Here is a 19,925-nt window from a genome sequence, read left to right as displayed (position 1 = left end):
TCGCCAGTGTAACGTTATTTTCCAATTACCGCCCGAAAGTATGCAATTACAGATAAAACCTGTTTTCGTGCGATATTCAGTCCAGAGCGATAGTTATTTTAATCGAACGCCGCTCGCAATTATTGTTTGCACGCACACACATTTGCCTAAGTAAACAGCAAAACAAAGCACCGGTAAAAAAGTGTAAATAAAAGCAACTAAGAATTGTCAACATACACTGTCCAGGTTGAATAATTCTATTAAGTGCCACAAGACTTTTTGGACGAGCGGTATTAAAGCGCGGCCTAACAGACTTTATTCCCACAATCGGTGACTAGAATTCACAGCGGCAACAACAACAACGCAGCATCAACATCGCAGCAAGAATCTGGAAGAAGAAGAGCACCTCAGAATGAGCAGCGAAACGGAGGAAAAAAGAGCCAAGGTACAGATGCAGATTGCACTTTAAAAACAGAGAAAGGGTACATCTCAGTTTCAAAGTGCACTCAGAGAAAATGGAAAGAAAGTGTCGGTGTATTATAAAATCGTGAAATGTAGTTTTTCAAGTTAAAAACAAGAGGATAGGGCGCAAGCGCTAAAAAGAAAAGTGTTGAAAATTTAGTCAAAATAATTTTATTATTATTAAAATGATTTACCTTAAAAAGCTTTTAAAGTCCAATGTTCTGTGCCCTGCACTATAAAAAATTATACATTACGATTAAAACTCAAACTTATTTAAAGACTATGGTTCGAAATACCTTTATCGGGATTGAAGTGTAAAAAATGTTTACTAAAAATATGTACATGTACTCGTAAAATAAATTCAATAGCAATTTAAGCTATAATTTTGATCTAATTTTTCCCAATTTCACTGCTTTAAAATATCTTACAAGCAATTACAAGTTTTTTGCTTGCAATAAAGGTTTAAGAGCGTATTGGTGTGCATGTCTTTTACAATTTGGTTAAGTTGAAAGGTGCACTTAAATCTATTATGTTTTTTTTTTACCATAAACACAGAAGGCTAAATACATTAACTTGCTAGCAGCATTTTGATAGCTAAATTTATAAGTAATCCATATTTAAGTGCATTAAAGATATACCTAGCGTGCGAATGCTGCATCCTAAAGATATTTATTATCAGTCTTAAAAATATTATTTTTTTTTTGCTATTATAAGGTATAAAAAAGAGATAAAAACTTTAGGAGAAAAAGTTTTCAAGTACTTAACTGGGGCTCTTATCAATTGATATATCGAGTTGGTCAAGTTCAGAATTATGTTTTATCCAAGCGGAAATTATGTAGGCATTTCTCGCAGTCCACTGTTAATGAAAATTTTGCTCCCACAATCTCCCTGCCACCCCATTATTTATCCGCTAGATAAGAAACGCTAGTGAGCGACTGAAAGAGATAGAGGGAAATATGAGACCGGCAGAATGTGTTCGGAACTTTGGGATAGCCGATTCAGTCAAGCGTTCAGTTGAGCGTTAGACGCCGTCGCGATCGGTTGTTCGGTGGATCTTGACCAAAAAATGAGTGGCAGCGAGAAGAATGTGCGGCGGCGCGTCGTCACGCCGACCAGCGATCCTCCGAATACGGATCCATTGCTCCGGCCCCGTGGCTCCCAGCAGTATGAGGTAAGCACCCACTTCGGGTCCTTGATTAGATAGCCTTCAATTGGGTGTGGCACGGGCTAATCTTCGGCGATCGAAGCAGCCGCAACATGAAGATTACCCACGGCTAAATTCCGAAAGAATCGATTATTTTTGGCGGCGGGAGTGCAGTACTTATCTGGGTACGAGGCGTTAATTAACGAACAGTGGATACCCTTGAGATAGCAGCGGCTATTCTGCCCTAGTTGCACCCTCCTTTTATCTATCTATCTGTCTGGGTTTAGTTTAGTAGAGCAGCTCTCGAACACAAGGAAGCATACTATCCACCAATAACCATTCGATTTTCGGTGGCAACAGGTTCTGCGACTTTAAATATTGCCCAGGTTGCCAGCGATAAGATAGCCGTTGATGGATTAAATCTAACATTCGACTTGATACATACAGTCGATTCCAATTGTGAAACTGACTCACGTCTAGTGCCAGACGTATCTATCTAGACGTATGTACATATCTACCTAGTTCTGGGTAAAATCCAATTTGGTGAATGGAATTGACCCGAAAATATGCTTATCGTCTGCCGGTTTTAGATATATAGTTGTATACCGAAATACAAATAAAACCATGAGTAATAAAAAACCCTTTATATGTCATAGCATTTTTTGCATTCATGAGTACAGCCAGCATCTGCGTAATAAAAATTTTTGAAAATAGTGGTTTGATTCCTTTGGTATTCCATTGTTATACCCTTGCAGAGGGTATTATAATTTCAGTCAGAAGTTTGCAACGCAGTGAAGGAGACATCTCCGACCCTATAAAGTATATATATTCTTGATCAGCATCACTAGGCGAGTCGATCTAGCCATGTCCGTCTGTCCGTCTGTCCGTCTGTCCGTCCGTTTATATGCAAACTAGTCTCTCAGTTTTAAAGCTATCTGCATGAAACTTTCCCAAAAGCTGTCTTTCTATTGCAGTTAGTATATAAGTCGGAACGAGCCGGATCGGACGACTATAGCATATAGCTCCCATAGGAACAATCGGAAAAATAAATGAAAAAAAATTATAACTTTGCTGTTTTTTAATTTTTTGTTTAGTTCTTCGACATTTAGTAATGGTTAAATATTTCCGATTTACGGTTTAAATTTCATCAAAATCGGACGACTATAGCATATAGCTCCCATAGGAACAATCGGAAAAATAAATGAAAAAAAATTATAACTTTGCTGTTTTTTAATTTTTCGTTTAGTTCTTCGACATTTAGTAATGGTTAAATATTTCCGATTTACGTTTTAAATTTCATCAAAATCGGACGACTATAGCATATAGCTCCCATAGGAACAATCGGAAAAATAAATGAAAAAAAATTATTACTTTTCTGTTTTTTAATTTTTTGTTTAGTTCTTCGACATTTAGTAATGGTTAAATATTTTCGATTTACGGTTTAAATTTCATCAAAGTCGGACGACTATATCATATAGGTCCCATAGGAACAATCGGAGAAATAAATGAAAAAAAATTATAACTTTTCTGTTTTTTAATTTTTTGTTTAGTTCTTCGACATATGGCAATGTTTAATTATTTCAGAATTATGGTTTAAATTTTATCAAAATCGGACGTCTATATCATATAGCTCCCATAGAACTAATAAAAATATATAAAATAACTATCTAATAATTGAGCTGCAAATCATCATAGCTTCACTGTTTTTCAGTATATACTCAAGTAAATCATAATTTAAATGTTTTCAAAAGTATTTAATTCATGCAATAGCTGCAAGGGTATATGAACTTCGGCTTGCCGAAGTTTGCTTTCTTTCTTGTTTTTGTAGTACATTTTAGGTAGAATTGTTTTTTTTAGCATTGTTATTTTTAAATCAATTGGTTGGCAATACAAATTGTAAAACTTTTAAAGATAGTGCTTTGAATTCTTGGGCTTCGACTGCGTTTACCAATTTGGCTATTTTTCTTAACTTGTTTGTAAATATATATTTTATTACTCAAATAAGTTTTTTATTTGATTGCAGATCTTTAATAGATTATGCTTTGGGACATAGTCCTCTAACTTTGGTAAATCACAAGAAACTTGTCATTATCACAAAAGCAAGATATGATAATTTGGGCCGATTGTTGCATTACCAGCTATCGCGTAAACTCTTCGTGGTACTTGAGATATATATTTTAACAAGTTTCAATCTCAATTTCAGGCCCAACCAAATGGTTGTGAGCGGGCCTTTGTGCAGCGGAACAAGATCAAGTGGTTCTGGGCACCAGCCTTTTTTGGATTCTGGTTGCTGCTTTACGTGGCCATCTCAATCCCCGCCTGCCACCGCCTTCCCCGCCCTCTGACCATTAAGGATGAGGCCAAGCACCCCGACCAGTTCATCGCCGAGCGGGCTGAGAACAATCTACGGGAACTGGTGGGTCTGGGACCCCGAGTGGTGGGCAGCCGGCAGAATGAGATGGCCGCTTTGAAAATGCTGTCCCAAAAGATGCAGAAAATTCGATCGGGCACTGCCAACGATATTGAAGTGGATGTTCAGGTGGCCTCCGGCAGCTATGTGCACTGGTCGATGGTCAACATGTACCAGAGCATTCAGAATATTGTGGTTAAGATTAGTCCCAAGGGAACCAATAGTACTACTTACCTACTGGTTAACAGTCACTACGATTCGGTGCCAGCTGGACCTGGTGCTGGTGACGATGGCTCCATGGTGGCCACCATGATGGAGGTCCTGCGTGTGCTGGCCAAGTCGGACAAGCCCTTGAAGAACCCAGTGGTGTTCCTCTTCAACGGAGCCGAGGAAAATCCGCTGCAAGCCTCGCATGCCTTCATCACACAGCACAAGTGGGCCAAATACTGCAAGTAGGTCAATGGAATACTTCTTATTTTACTTTAAATTGAACCTTATACTTGATTTTACATCTTAAAGAGCCCTTATCAACCTGGATTCCTGCGGTAATGGTGGTCGGGAGATACTCTTTCAATCGGGTCCCAATCATCCTTGGCTGATGAAGAACTACCGTCGAGCCATCAAGCATCCTTTTGCATCCACCATGGGCGAGGAGATGTTCCAGCACAATTTCATTCCCTCTGACACGGATTTCCGCATCTTCCGTGACCATGGATCGGTTCCCGGATTGGACATGGCTTACACCTACAACGGTTACGTTTACCACACACGGCACGACAGAGCCGAGATCTTTCCGAGAGGAAGTTTCCAGCACACTGGTGACAATCTGCTGTCCCTGGTTCGCGAGATTGCTAACTGTCCGGAGATAGAGGATTCTTCGGTATGATGGGCGAGGGAATACCCCTTAAACCGAATAATTAATTTTTTTGGTTGCAATTTAAGAAATACGCCGAAGGACACACCATATACTTTGATGTGATGGGCTGGTTCCTGGTGTTCTACACCGAAACGGAAGGCATTATTCTTAATGTGATTGTGGCTTTGGCAACCATCGGTGTTTGTGGTTACGCCTTCAAGCTGATGTCGGTCAGCTCGGGCATAAAGCTGGAAAAGATCCTCAAGCGGGTGTTGCACACCCTCCTTGTTCAGATTCTATCCGTTATTGTGGGAGCCATTTTGCCCATCCTTCTTGGTCTCTTCATGGACGCGGTGCATTTGCCTATGGCGTGGTTCACAAACTCCTGGCTTATCCTGGGTCTGTACTTTACCACATTCTTCTTTGGTTTGGCCATCGTTCCCGCTTTGTACTTCCACTGGACCAAGTATGTAAGTATTTCCGGCTTAGTTTGTTTGGATCTAAGACTAAAAGAAGATTTTTTGCAGGATAAACTGGCCATTGGCCAGCGGATTCAGCTGTTGCTTCACTGTCACTGTGTCCTTTTGGCCATCCTCACTCTGGTGTTTACTATCTGTGGAATCCGCTCTGTTTTTGTCCTGATGCTTAGTTGTCTTTTCTATACAATGGGTTTGATCATCAATATTGCCACCAAACTGCACAGCAAGGGTAAGTTGATGAACAATATTAATTATACCTGTTTTATAACAAGCTGCTTAATTTCTCCTATAATATAGATGTGGCCTGGGTAATTCCTCACATTGTCTGCACTGTTCCGCCGTTTGTATTCTTCGCATATTTCTCGCACGGATTCTTCACCACCTTTATTCCCATGTTCGGTCGTTTCGGAGAGAACCTTAACCCGGATCTGGCGGTGGCTGTTTTCAGTGTAGCCGTGGGCTTCCTTTGCTGCGGTTTTATCATTCCCGTACTGCAACTGTTCAACAAATCGAAGACTATTATCTGTGGCCTGATGGGCATCACTTTATTGTGCTTCATTATAGCCATGACTCCAGTGGGATTCCCCTATCGCCCAGACACCAATGTCCAGCGATTCGCAGTGCTGGTAAGGAATCACATTGTTGCATTTAAAATCAGCATATGTATAAAGTCTTCATTTCTTTATTAGCACACCAAACGTACCTTCCACGACGCCGAAAACCATGTGCGTCGTCAGGAATCGGGTTACTTTATAATGCCTCAGGACAGACGTACATATACAGTCAAAAGTTAGTTAAACTGATTTCCATTTTAGAGGTTTATGTACTTATATAAGGACTTTCTGTCTTGCAGATGCCGTTATCAACATGACGCTTGCCCAACGGATCGGTAGTGATTGCGAGAAGGAAATCAATTGTGGACTGCCTCTGTACAATCAGCGATGGCATAAGACCAGAAAGAACAGCTTGTGGATTCCCGCTTCTGAGCCCGTTCTTGGCGAAGATTTGCCCACCGTCATAGTGTTGTCGAAGAAGCAGCTGTCTAAGACCAAAATTCATTATGAAATGCAGCTAAGTGGACCCAATCATATGGCGCTCTTTATCCAGCCATTGAATGGAGCAAAGATGATTGATTGGTCTTTCCATAAGGTAATGTTTTTATGTTTATGTTTAAACTCAGAATCCCATTTAAATATCTTAATAATTATAGGCTCCCCTACGCCTAAACTTTGAGGCACCTTACTTCATTTACTTCTCCTGGGGCGTCAATGGAGATCCCCTTAAATTCTGGTTAGAGTTGGAGGTAAGTCATCATCGCAAAATGCCAGAGATAATTTTTAAATGTATATGGCTTAACCTTTTCAGAAACCCAGTGGAAATTGGAATTCAACCACCGTGGAGCTGGGTATCGGAGGACATTGGACGCACCACAAGGACTTGCTAACGCCTGACTTTAAGAAATTCCTCGACAGCTTCCCCAAATATGTAGATGCCACCCCGTGGCCAGCTTCGTTTGAGAGCCGGATCTACTAGGTTAAATTAAATTTGACCGTGATCTACTAGGCTATTCAAATGTGTAGATTTTTTATACCTAAATTATAAATAAACGCTTAAGTGTTCAACATTTTCTGTGAACTTTGATTTGGTAGATAAAAGCCGACTCAATGATTGATTTGCGTCACTTATATGGTCTGAGTGCTTATGTGTTATACCTTTTCAGGTATATTGGCCTGTTCATTAATCAAGTATTAATTATAATTAATACCATAAGCTGCGCGGCCAATATCAAAGTGTTCTGATTGCAAGGTTATAGCCAATCTAAAATTGCGTAAGGGCTCACACGTAAAATGTATTTTATACATGAAATGGAAATGTGAAATCTACATTTGACATTTGACTTCCTAGATGAAGAATGTCAGTACTCTTATATTAAAAAGTAAAGTATGATATACTTTTAGTGCCCGTAAAAAAGATAAGCGCCTTTCTTATAAACAGGAATTTTATTGCTGTGTTCGGGGAATAGAACAATTTCACTGTGTCCATTCACCGAAAGTGTGATGCAGACTGATCCACCTGAAGATTACCAGATTAGCATTTGAAAATTTAATATGGGCGAATGCTTATCTGCATGAGTAGACTAATAATGTCGATGCTTATCTCTGAATTCAAATTTAATAAACGTGGGAGCCAAATTTATTTAGCCACTGATTTTCGTACTGTTCAGTCGTATAATGCTTTTTATACATCCTGTTAAGACATATTTATATGTACTTATCTCTCTTTTAAAGTACAAATTTATTAGTGTGAAGTAAACAGGAACATAGATATGGCATGGCCAAAGCGCCAGAAATAAGTGGCAATCTAACTAATAAAGGCTAATATACTGTGTGAACATTCAGTGCTATAAATTTATAGTGGTTTTTTGGGGTTTCCACGCTAACTTTTTAATTGATGAATGATTGTGATTTGTAATCTAGAATTTATTATTTGAGACCATCATTCATATAAAAGAGTAAAAATTTTGTTTAAATTCAAAATTCTATTAGACTAATACGTTTAATATTTATGTGTAAGATGTAAAATTTCCCACATTGCCATCCTAGCTTTTAACTGACTATTTTCCATTTGAAATAGGATTTTGGAATTATCGGTTAGTTTGAAAAAAGAGTCCAAATTCCATTTGTAATGTTTATTGGCCCTTAAAAGAGTAACACGTTTTGGATTTATGTGCTCCGATAAGATGGTAGCATTTCACAAATTACCACACTTACTTATCTTAATACCTTATGTAGATTTTTTTAGATTTTGGACCCCACCGAAAGATCTCTGCCGAACGGAGGTCCTAATCGCATTAACTACTGGCCAATAAAAATTTTTAAAGAGAAAATGCTTCTGGTATCGCCTATCGCAGGATGTAATCGTTTTATGCGCCAGAATCAACGATTATAATCATAATATTTAATTATTATCGCTGCCATGGAGGCGATAAGCGATCCACGGCGCCGAAGCTGGCCCTACTTAATTCTTGGGAACAGGCTCGAGGCGTCTTAGTTGCCCAACGGTTGGGCTGTGGTGCGGTTGCGGTTGCGGTCGTATTTCATCCCGTTTGGTTCAGGTCCGAGTCGCGTGCGATCTGAAAATTGGTGCGGTGCCATAACTCACGGTGTTCGACTGATAAGGATCTAAGAGTTTCCTCGTAGAGGTAGCGCTGCGATTTTAAAATATAGGGCTGGCTGTCAGAAAAGTGAAAGGAAGGTCTGGCGATAAGGCAGCGATTTAACGGAAGAGTTCAAATCAAGGGATAATTGCAAAAGAAAACCTTGTTTGCTTTGCTTTCTTCGAGTATCCATTTGCGATAAGGAACTTTATATCGGTTATAAAATGAGACCTAACTTTGTTATCGAATGCTATTTTTAGACCAAGTGCTTGTTGCCTTTGAAATTACTGGACCATAAAGCTAATTAATTAGGGTGCTAATTGCTTTACGACCTTTCTACACTCTCCAGCAAAGATTATGTTCTGTTTTCTAGGAACCTAATAAATAGTTGGTCAACTTTATGACTGCAATTGGATCGAATGATATTGAGATATTTATAAATTAAGAACGATCCTAGGTTCGTAAGTAGGTACAATGTGTGAATGTCGTATAATTTTGATATTTTGAAAATGCCTAAGGCCATACAGCAATTTTGTATAATTTGAGTTATTGAAAAGCACGAAAGTATGCAACAAACTATTCCTTAAAGAGTTTTATTCAAATAGTTTATTTAATTCTTTATTATCTTCTTTAAGATATAAGGTTAACATTGAATTTGTTCGCCTTAAGATATTTATTTACCAAAACCATTTCTATTTCAGATGTCTTTCTCAATCCTTGACATTACGGCCGAGAAGGATGGCGGCAAGTCCAAGGATAAAAAGTGGCCCTGGTTTGGAGCCCCCATCTACGCAGCAGCCGCGTTTGCTCTCTTCTACGCCGCGGTCCTGCCCAGCTTCCATAGCTATCCGAAGATGTTGTACCAAAGCGATGAGGCCCAGCATCCGGATGAGTTCATCGGCGAACGGGCGATGCGGCAGTTGGCCGAGTACTCAGCGATTGGCAACAAAATGAGCGGCTCCATCAACAACGAAGTGCACACGGTCAATTTCCTGTTGCGCGAGATTCAGAAGATCAAGGACGAGGCCCGCACGGATCTCTACGACATTGAGGTGGACACGCAGTACTCTTCAGGCGGCTTCCACCTGTGGGGCATGACCATCACCTATACCAACCTCTCCAACGTGGTGGTTAAAATATCACAAAAGAGTTCGAACAACGACAACTATCTGCTGGTGAACTCCCACTACGATTCGGAGGTGCAAACCCCTGCTGCAGGAGATGATGGCGTCATGGTAGTGGTCATGCTGGAAACCCTGCGCGTGATCTCGCGTTCTGAAAAGCCCCTTATCCATCCCGTGGTCTTCCTGTTCAACGGCGCCGAGGAGGCCTGCATGCTCGGCTCCCATGGATTTATCACACAGCACAAATGGGCCAAGAACTGCAAGTATGTGAAGATACCTAGTCCTTGGAGTCTTAGAAAAATAATACGCAATTTGGAAAACAAATTAGTGTGATCTTTACCCATTTCATTCTTCAAAACAATTTCCAATGGACAAAGCCAATAAAATTACTCTAACTCTCCCAAAGTCTCTTGATCTTATTTTAACTCTTATATGTTTAATAAACCTGTTAAAATTTTCTTATAAAATTCAGAGCTTTGGTCAACCTGGACTCGACTGGTGCCGGAGGACGGGAGGTGCTTTTCCAGACAGGTCCCAACCATCCGTGGCTGGCTAAATACTACCAGGCGAGTGTGCCACATCCATACGCCCAGACCTTGGCCGAGGAGCTGTTCCAGAATAACTTCATACCCTCGGACACCGACTTTCGCATTTTCCGCGATTACGGAGGAGTTCCTGGTCTGGATATGGCCAGCGTGATGAATGGATATGTGTACCACACCGAGTTCGATAATTTCCGGAATGTGGAGCGTGGCACCTACCAGTCGACGGGTGAGAACGTTCTGCCCCTGGTTTGGGCTCTGGCCAATGCACCCGAATTGGATGACACCGCTGCCCACGAGAAAGGACATACTGTGTTCTTCGACTTCCTGGGCTGGTTCATGCTGACCTATACCACGTCCGTGAGCCTGGCCATAAATGTGGTGGTTTCCGTGGTGGCCTTTGTTTGCATTGGCACCTCGATTTACATCATGACATTGGACAATGGTGCGGATGCCGCGAAGGCGGTGTTCATGCGGTTCGGCATCATCTTCTTGGTTCAAGCGGGAACTCTTCTCGTGGCATGTGGTCTGACCCTCCTGGTGGCCGTTTTTATGCAAGGCGTGGGACTAGCCGAATCCTGGTACTCCGGCAAATGGATGTCATTTGGCCTGTACTTCTGCACCCTGTTCTTCGTGTTTGGCCTGCTCCCTGCACTATATATTGGATTCACGAAGAGGAAAACGAACATGAAGTTGGATCAGACCATTGCCTGCTTCATGCATGCCCAGTGCATCCTGCTAGCATTGCTCTGCATTATCATGACCAGCATGGGCATAAGATCCAGCTATTTCCCCATGGTTGGCATCTTCTTCTATGCGATTTCCGTCCTTGTACAAATCATTCTCAAGCTTACGCTGAAGAGTAGGTTTTCATTGGCTTACTACACTCCATTTTGAAAACTCTAAATTAATATTTTTTCCTACAGAAAGCTATTTTGTGACAGTCCATCTGTTGTGCCAGATACTGCCCTTCTTCTTCTACACCTACATCTGCTATGCCACCCTCGTGACTTTTGTGCCAATGGAGGGTCGCGATGGTCCCGAGAGCAGTCCCGACATAATGGTGTCTGTTTTTGTCATTGCAACCGCAATAAACTACGCTGGATTTGTGGTAAGTTACCTAAATAAGCCTCATACATATACAAGAAAACCTAACGATCTCCACTTACAGATTCCCATCATGCACAAGTTCCGCAAGCCCAAGATTATATTTTCTTCATTTGGTGTGATGACAATTGTATTCATTATCTTGGCTGCCACATCCGCCGGATTTCCGTTTGTAAAGGAAGTGGCTCCCCAGCGTTACTATGTGCTGGTAGGTTTTTGAAATTTCGAAAGATATTTATGAAGTTAGTTAATAAATTCATCACTCTTTTTCAGCACACTCAGCGAACCTTCCATAGCTTGGATGGTGTCGCCAAACAGGACTCTGGCTATTATATTCAGCCCGTGGATACGCGTCTTCATGAGCTAGATGACACCACGTTCAAGAATGCAGAGCCTGCCAGTTGGACGGCAGCAACCTGTGCCGCCGAGCCCTTTTGTGGTCTGCCCCTGTACAGTGGACGCTGGATTGATTGGAAGTGAGTTGAAGATCAAGAACCCAATCCTACCTATTGGTTAACCTTATGTATGATTTATCCCTAATCGCAGAGATTCGGCTCGTTGGATATACAGCACGCCACCGGTTTTCCCAATGAGCATCAATCTCACCCAGCTTTCTAAACAATCTGTGGGTGGCAACAACAAGGTGCGCTATGAGTACAACCTGAGGGCCAGCGATCGGGTCATGCTGTACATAGATCCCCTCGATAAGGTCAGGGTGACCGACTGGTCCTTCGACCAGACTCCGTTGGAGGAGCAGCACACACCGCCGTACCTAATCTACGCCATATACTCCTTCACCGAAGAGCCCCTCAACTTTTGGGTAGAGCTCGAGCACGAGGAGAGCAACACAGAAGGACCCTACCTAAAGCTGGTGGTCACCCAGCACTTCCAGTACCATCCGGAGCACTATACCGAGGACTACAAGCAGTTCCTTGCCACATTCCCCGACTGGACCTACACCACCGACTGGTTCTCGGCCCTCGAGAGCTGGATCGTATAGTCAGCGATGAGAATATAGACTCCAAACTTTGTTTATCTTAATAAATAATTTATAGTATATTTTAATAAAATTACAAAGTAGTAACTACACTGGTCTAATTGTAAATACAAGTACAAGTTAAGGTGTGCCAAGGGCATTGACACTTTGTTCGTTGGATTAGGGTTTTTGGTAAGACCAACTAGTAGTACCAAAGTTAACAGTAGCTTAGGTGTCATGGCAAAAAAAAGGGGATTGGGATGGCCCAGGCTTAAAGTTGCCAACTGTTGTAGGATCCAAGCCAGGAGCTAACATGCGCCCATGGTGGAAATGTGGCCAAGAACTCCCTGAAGTCCTCCGTTATGAACATGTCGTCGTGTATTCGGTGGCCCATGAGGGCTATTTTAAAAGTGCCACCCGACCAATCTGGATCGTCGTGCTGGAAGAAGATGTTTAACAAGAGAACTCAAGGTAAAACAAATTAATGGAGTAACTACCTCGAATTCCAGTGAAAACTGCAGGGGCTTGGGATCCAATGCGTATGACCAGTACACATAATAAGGAGGCTTTACATTGTTTTTAATCGGCTCTTTGGTGAACGACCAATCCACTAGTTTGGTGTCGTTTAAGGGCAGAATGAATATGCTCGTGTGATCTGGTCCTGAGATCTCCAGATCAAATTTAATATTCGTTGCCGAACTACTCGTTTTATCCAAAATGGTCAGCGTAGGAATATAAGCCTTATTGGGTTCGGGCCCGGGTACAAAATAGCTGTTGTCACTGTAAATAAATTAAAAGTTATTTGAGTAAAAATAGTTTAATCGGATTTGTTGCCAACTTACACTGCATTCAGCCAGCGCGAACTGTATATGGGATAGCCGCACATGAGCTCCGAATCACAGTCCATACGTTCTGCCTTTGTGAAGTTGGTGTTCTCGAACAGAATATCGTCCACAGTGTGTGGACGACGATCGACCGGAAGGACAAAGTATCCCGAATCCGTGTGGCTAACTGTGCTCGCTGCATCGCCGTTATGGAAGGTCCGGGCTGTGTGCTGTAAAAATAAATTTTTATTCAAAATATATAACATATACAATATATAAAATCCCTAAGAAATAAACTTACCACAGCGAAGAATCGTTGAGCAGCCGTTTTCTCGACGTAAGGAAAGGCAATCGGTGTGGCAGCAAATATAATGAATACCACCGTACAAACGCCAAACATTGAGATAATCGTTTTCGACTTGCGGAACAGGCAGAACAAGGGCACCAGAAAGGGTGCAAATAGCAGGACCATCAGTGCCGTAAAGAAACCCATTAGAATCTCTGGATTGGTATTACACTCGCGTCCCTGCATCGGCACAAAAACCACATAGAAGGCATAGCAGCAGTAGGTATAGAACATGAAGGGCAACACTTGGCAAGTGCAGTGCGGTATGAGCCAAAGGAAATCTATCAAATAAAATGTATATCGAATTAAATTATAATTTAAATTGCATAATATGCTCACTAGTTTTATGGGCCTTAGTGATCATGTTGATCAGCACGGATAGTGTATAGAAACCTATGCAGAGCATTATGATAAAGGCCGAGCGAATACTATAGCTGACCATTATGGCGGTGACAACGGTCAAGATCAGGCAATGCGAATGCATCAACAGCTGAATGCCATAGCCCAAAGGCAAACCATGCTATAGAACAAAAGAATAAAATTAACTTAAATATTTACTTAAGACCATCGTGACTTACCTCTTTGGTGCGACTAAAGTAAATAGCCGGCACTATGCCCATGCCAAATATCATGGGACAGAAGTACAGACCGAAGAGCATCCAGTTCTGGGAAAACCAGGACATTGGAAGATTCACTGCGTCCAGGAACAGGGCTATCGACATGACCAGGCCAATGCCCAAGGCTACTCCTGCCACCTGGAGAGCCGTCAGAATGCCAAACTTTGCCCAGATCCGTCGGCGGAACATTCCCGTGCTGCTGGACATCATCCAGATGTATGCCACAATCGTAATGCACACCAGGACACACACGGATATATTGATGATGACACCCGTGCTCTCCGGATAATACACAAAGAACCAGCCCATCATGTCAAAGAATATCATATGACCCTCGGCGTATTTCTAAATGGATAAAATTTGAATTTAAAATATATACTTTGGACAAAGTTCGACGAACCCACCGATGGATTCTCCAGCTCTTCAGCATTCGCCAGGGCCTTGACCAGAGCCAAGATATTTTCGCCAGTCAATTGATAAGTGCGCCGCGGGATGAGATTAAAGCGATCATATTTGGTGTGGTACACATAGCCATTCAAAGTCTGCGCCATATCGAGACCTGACCAGAATAAATGTATTAGCGATTAGGATTTTCGTACTTCACTTTATATTACCGGGTATATGGCCGTAGTCGCGGAACACGCGATAGTCCGTCTCTGAGGGCACAAAGCCATTCTGAAACAATTCCTCTCCGATAGTGGAGGCAAATGGATGAACTATGTTTTTGCCGTAGTACTTAAAAGATATGAAGAAAATATATAACAATCCAAAAATAGTCTAAGCATTAATGTGAGACATACCTTCATCAGCCAAGGATGATCGGGTCCGGATTGAAACAGAATTTCCCGTCCACCACTTCCCGCCGAATCCAAGTTCATAACCGCTCTGGAAAAGAGTAAGGCTTAAATCTTTAACAGAGTCCAAAATATAACTGACCGTCTTTAAATTTACATTTTTTAAGTAACTTTTTAGTGAAAGTTTGTAATTTAATTTGGGTTTAACATATTCTGACAATGTTAAGCGCTCAAAAACATACTTTTAAGGTTTAGAAATTATATTACTTTAATTTATCATTAGGTTTATTTACCAAAGTTATACTTTATAATTATTTTAAACTATTATACTTATGTTGAATGCTTGTTTTTATACTTTTTCCATTTAGTTTATAATATTTCCTTCACGAAAATTTGTTTTCATTTGCCTTTTTCATAGGCTACAAAGCTACTAGTATTTTGACAGAAGCTGTCCAAAATACTAGAGCTTCACTTACTTGACGTTCTGGGCCCAAGGATGCTGGGTGATGAACGCGTGGCTGCCCTGCAGTGGATTCTCCTCGGCTCCGTTGAAAAGGAACACCACCGAGTAGGTGAGCGGGGTCTCGAACTTGGTGATTACCCGCAGCACCTCCAGCATGACCACACACATCATGCCGGCATCTCCGGCTCCCGAGCTTCCCGGCACTGAATCAAAGTGGGTATTGATCAAGAGAGCGGCCTCACTGGTGGCATTCCTGGGCGACAGCTTTACCACCACATTCTGGATGCTCTGATACACATTGACCATGGACCAGAGCAGATAGTTTCCGGAGGCGACCTGGACATCCTTTTCGATGTCGTAGAGATCCAGTCGCGCATCGTCTATGATGTCTCTGATTTCGCTGAGCAAGAACTGAACGGCCACCTGTTCATTGGCCGCACTGCCCACGACCTTGGGTCCGATCTTCGAGAGCCTCAGTAGGGTGTTCTCTGCCCGTTCCCCGATAAATTGACCCGGCTGCTGGCGCTCATCCTCGAGGGTTTTCAGCTTTGGCATGCGATGGAAACTGGGAATCACCACCAGGTAGAAGAGCAGGAACCAACAGGACACAAACAGGGGAGCCCAATACCAGCCGATCTTGCTACGATTGTAGATGATCTTCATGTTCTCGTACTTTGATTTCATTGTGCTCTGAAAAGGATCAACAAAATCGCTTTATTGGTCATGAAAAAAAGTGAAAAGAGTGTCAGTGCACCCCACTAATTAAGTTCAATTGTCGAATTCCGATTGTGACGCACTCGACTGATAAAGCTCTGCGGATATGGTCGCATGTATGGCTTGTCATCGCAGCTAATCACCCCCTTTTTTTGACCGATGTGGAAAGGGATAAGCTAATGCAACTACTCGAGCGTCGAGCATCGATTAAATAATTAGCGGGCGTGATAAGCGAGTGCGAGAAACTTAAAGTTGTCACTGCAAACGGATAACACCCATTCAATGTTTCATTGAAATCAATCAGAAAATATATTGATAACCATGAATACAAACCTAGAAACATGAATGAGGTTCTTGTTTGCTGAATACTCCACTTTATCGAATCCAAGCAGTGATTATTCAAAGCATCGAATAGATAATACTTATCGGATCCTCAAGTGGGCAGGAAATTAAGTAGGCTACGAAATCTTGAGTACTCGAAAGTTTGTGAAAAAGAATAGAATGAAAATGCTGCCATTAGAATAGCTGAGAAAACTTCTCCCCATTTTGTAAAAAAAAAAACAACTTTTTTAAAGTCTACATAAAATGGAAACCAAACTGCTGACCGGAAAACATCTGTTGACCATTCGGTGCTAAACACAAATAAAAATCGCCCGTTTAAATGAAAAGTATCGAAAAACGCAAATTAGCCAACGACATTGAAATAATGCAGCTTTAAAAAATAAACAATGAGTCCATATTTATATTCGATATTTGGGGATCCAACAAATTGAGCAAATAAAACATCGGCATTCGGAGGAAATCAGCATTGAACGAGACATTTTGTAATTTTTAAAGCGGTATTTCATTCTTATTTATAGCCAACTGGGCTAATATATATTATCGTTTAATGTTCACACATGTGATGCGGCTGAGTTTTTGTGTGGGAAATATTTAATAACAAATTTTGTTTGTTTGCTTGTAGCGAAAGGAAAATACACTATTGTTGCGTCATGTTGATAAGTCAAATATTACGAATTCTTTAATTAATTGAAACCATTTTATTCATTTGTGTAATTAGGCAATTACCTTCCAAAAGCTTTACTTCATGATCCAATTTTTATTTATTTTATTTTTATGTGGATAATGTTTAGATAAAGAAATACAATTTGTTTTAATGCGTCAAAAATAAAAGAACTGCTTTGAAAAGATCGATAAATTATCACATGAATAATATTTTTGTATTCAATGTGATTTAGTTACTTCAGAATTTCATTTTACATAGCATCCCATAAAGGATTTTAAGTGCATGATCTTCGTTTCATAATGACCACTTAAAACTTGTTCTTGTAGTTTTTAAGATGAACGGTCACTAAAATGAGATCTGACGGCAAGTGTGTCCTAAAAACCTATATGAGCAGCGGGTGGGGACACCAAAAGTACTGGCTACTGAGGCAATTAAGCGAAATGTTTTTATTTATTTTCCGTTTTCCGCGACTGAATGCAAAATACCATTTGGATTACAGTGCAACATCGACCCATTTTCCACTGACTTCTAGGTGACCCGCGCCGGCGGCAAAAAGTTGAGCGTGAAGGCAACTTCTCAGCGATTAAAAGTGAGGCGGACAAAAACAAATGAGATGTGCAAAAGAAATCTCCTCGTTTTTCACCCAACTCAAGCGCTTATCGATTGAACTAATCACTTCCCACAAAAAACAAACAAACAGAGGGAACACTCTGTGCGGGAACCACGCCTACTTAATATCAAAAATAAAAATAAGAAAACATGGGGGGAGCTAAGAAAAAACTATTTAGAGACAATTTGAATGAGGGTATTGGGAAAAGAAGGAAAATCCAAAACAAAACTTGGGTTCACAGAGGCGTCGGCAATCAACTGTGACAACAACGGGAAAGCAAAAAAAAAAAACAAATAACAGCGCTTCTGACTATAAGATACCTGTTGGTAATCATTATAGATCATAATATATTGAATCTGTTTAATGGGAGTATAATTATTAACAAAACAAATTCTACAATTTACTTATACTTTTTATCCAAATTTTGAAGATAGTGAAGAAGAAACCAAACTTTTATTAACAATAATTAACAATATTATTATTAGCAATAAATAGCTATTCATTTACTGGAGCTTAATGGGAGTGTTTGCTTTCATGGTAAATTGTTTAGACGAGTTTTACTTTTTATATCCATTTTCATTTTAGTAGGTTTGCTAAAAGACTTACATTGAAATGCCAATTCCGAAATCGTTATTATGCAGTAACAACATAAAATAGAACACGTCTAAATCAAACCTCAAATTATTATACCCCGATTACGGGGTATAAAAACAACATCAGCTCGCGACAAGAACCGCATTTGTTTGGACTAAACTCAGGCAGACGCATCGGGGAAAAGAAGTTGGGACGAAAACAATCACCAGCACAGATACAGATACAGATACGGGGATACAACTGCAGATGCATATGCTGACGGCATTCAAACATAAGCACACATAGAACGCGACACGCTGCAAGGGCTTGAGTCAATAACCTGCTGAAGAAAGGAAGTTGCGGCTGCACTTGCGGTTGTTTGTTGAAAGAAGAAAGCCCCTGCAGAGGGAGGGGGGAAAGAGGAAAGAAGAAGCCTGGCAACTGTTTGTGTTACCTTCGGCCTGCCGAAAGAATCTTCCCCTTCGTTTTGGGAAGACGATCACTTGCACTGCGGAATGGCCGGCACAATTGGTTGGCACTCGCGCGATTATTAGCACATATCTGACCGAAAATAAACTGAAACTAGTGGGCGAAACTGTTTGCCTGCTGAGGATCAGCTGGTTGGTAGCGGAGGCGGAGAGAGACTGTCCTCTTCGACGGTCGGCGATCGTCTGCGGCTGCTGCGCTGTTGCGCTTGGCGACACAACTCTCCGGTCCTCTCGCTCTCTTTCGCCCTCTCTCTCTCTCTCTTCGGCAGGAGATCGGGGTCACCAAATGGCAGCGCTCTCTTTTTCCTTCTCAGCCCCACTTGTCACTCCCATTCTCACTCACGTGTATGGTGTTGCCTGGATGAGTGGTCAAAATAATCCAAAACAGCTGGAATCGAAAAGGGAATTGGATTCTCCTGATTTTCTCCTGATATTCACACTACCGTAATGTAACCGCCTGACAGACGGAGGCCAACTAAAATGCGAGACACTGGCACTGGCAATTTTATACGTGAGTTGGGGGATTTGTTTGCGGATTTCAGTGCTCAGGAGCTCAAGAGCCGGAGGCTTATCACAAGTATCGAGATATCAATACCTAGTTCGCCAGGTAATCACATAATTTGACAGGTACAACGGAATATTGGGGGCAGCAGGACGGAAGAAGAGAATCGCCTGTTTCATCCGTATTGGCATTGCGATTACAACCGTAATTGCCAGTAATCGAGATTAAGTGCAGGCGATTACTGGGTATTAGTGGGTGCTCACTGTGATTTCACCGATTCCTTCAATACAATTTGAGTAGCGAAAAGTGACAGTGCTCAGGAGATAAGGACTGGCCAGACAAAAGACACTTGAGACGAGTTCAAATTTGTTTATATTTATTGCATGGCTAAGAATCGCAACAATGCAATCTAAACAATTGGAAATTACACAAAAGCTACATCTAAAGTATTTTTTACAGATAAGATGAGCAATGAATGTCATGGAAAAGATATTCTATATATGCAGACAACCAGCGTTAATTAGGTATTTTTATTTGTCCATTTCGATGGAGATGATATTATAAGCAATTAATTTGTTTTTAATTTTCCACAAACAAGAATTGGCAAAATACACTTCAATAAAGAAGTTCAATTTCTGAATGATATAAAGTGTTTGAAATTCGGTTATAGAAATATATATTCTAAAAAAGATATTCTTAAGAAGCAGATAGCTTTTAGGAAATTAGTAATGTTAATGCATAACTGTTTGAAT

The 19,925-nt window shown here is 41.1% G+C and overlaps 3 protein-coding genes across 5 annotated transcripts; 2 read left to right on the top strand and 1 right to left on the bottom strand.

Moving 5' to 3' along the window:
* The first annotated feature begins 202 nt into the window (after positions 1-202).
* On the top strand, positions 203-6,954 carry LOC108145538 (endoplasmic reticulum metallopeptidase 1). Of its 2 annotated transcripts, none has more exons than XM_017271038.2 (10): positions 203-424; positions 3,789-4,447; positions 4,515-4,875; positions 4,938-5,321; positions 5,379-5,559; positions 5,628-5,956; positions 6,020-6,119; positions 6,184-6,479; positions 6,541-6,633; positions 6,696-6,954. In XM_017271038.2, the coding sequence occupies exons 1-10, from the start codon at positions 392-394 to the stop codon at positions 6,861-6,863; spliced, it is 2,604 nt and encodes an 867-aa protein (XP_017126527.1). In that variant the 5' UTR covers positions 203-391; the 3' UTR covers positions 6,864-6,954. The 2 variants fall into 2 exon arrangements, with proteins under 2 accessions (XP_017126527.1, XP_017126526.1); XM_017271037.2 differs by lacking the exon at positions 203-424 and adding an exon at positions 1,457-1,612.
* A 1,428-nt stretch (positions 6,955-8,382) lies between these two features.
* LOC108145522 (endoplasmic reticulum metallopeptidase 1) lies at positions 8,383-12,300 on the top strand. Its single transcript, XM_017271007.1, has 7 exons — positions 8,383-8,532; positions 9,189-9,874; positions 10,084-11,015; positions 11,080-11,264; positions 11,325-11,468; positions 11,534-11,736; positions 11,807-12,300. Exons 2-7 carry the CDS (start codon positions 9,189-9,191, stop codon positions 12,258-12,260), a joined length of 2,604 nt encoding a protein of 867 aa, XP_017126496.1. The 5' UTR covers positions 8,383-8,532; the 3' UTR covers positions 12,261-12,300.
* LOC108145523 (endoplasmic reticulum metallopeptidase 1) lies at positions 12,298-19,130 on the bottom strand. Of its 2 annotated transcripts, none has more exons than XM_041709875.1 (11): positions 19,015-19,130; positions 15,294-15,970; positions 14,824-14,908; positions 14,638-14,758; positions 14,428-14,582; positions 13,985-14,368; positions 13,746-13,926; positions 13,362-13,687; positions 13,079-13,290; positions 12,734-13,016; positions 12,298-12,675 (listed from the first exon to the last, which is right to left on the bottom strand). In XM_041709875.1, the coding sequence occupies exons 2-11, from the start codon at positions 15,962-15,964 to the stop codon at positions 12,508-12,510; spliced, it is 2,586 nt and encodes an 861-aa protein (XP_041565809.1). In that variant the 5' UTR covers positions 15,965-15,970; positions 19,015-19,130; the 3' UTR covers positions 12,298-12,507. The 2 variants fall into 2 exon arrangements, with proteins under 2 accessions (XP_041565809.1, XP_017126497.1); XM_017271008.2 differs by lacking the exon at positions 19,015-19,130 and adding an exon at positions 18,638-18,847.
* Between the last annotated feature and the right edge of the window lie 795 nt (positions 19,131-19,925).

Source organism: Drosophila elegans, unplaced genomic scaffold (genome assembly GCF_018152505.1).
Source record: "Drosophila elegans isolate 14027-0461.03 unplaced genomic scaffold, ASM1815250v1 contig_520, whole genome shotgun sequence".
Taxonomy (NCBI): Eukaryota; Metazoa; Arthropoda; class Insecta; order Diptera; family Drosophilidae; genus Drosophila; species Drosophila elegans.
This window is presented reverse-complemented; position numbering and strand designations above follow the sequence as displayed.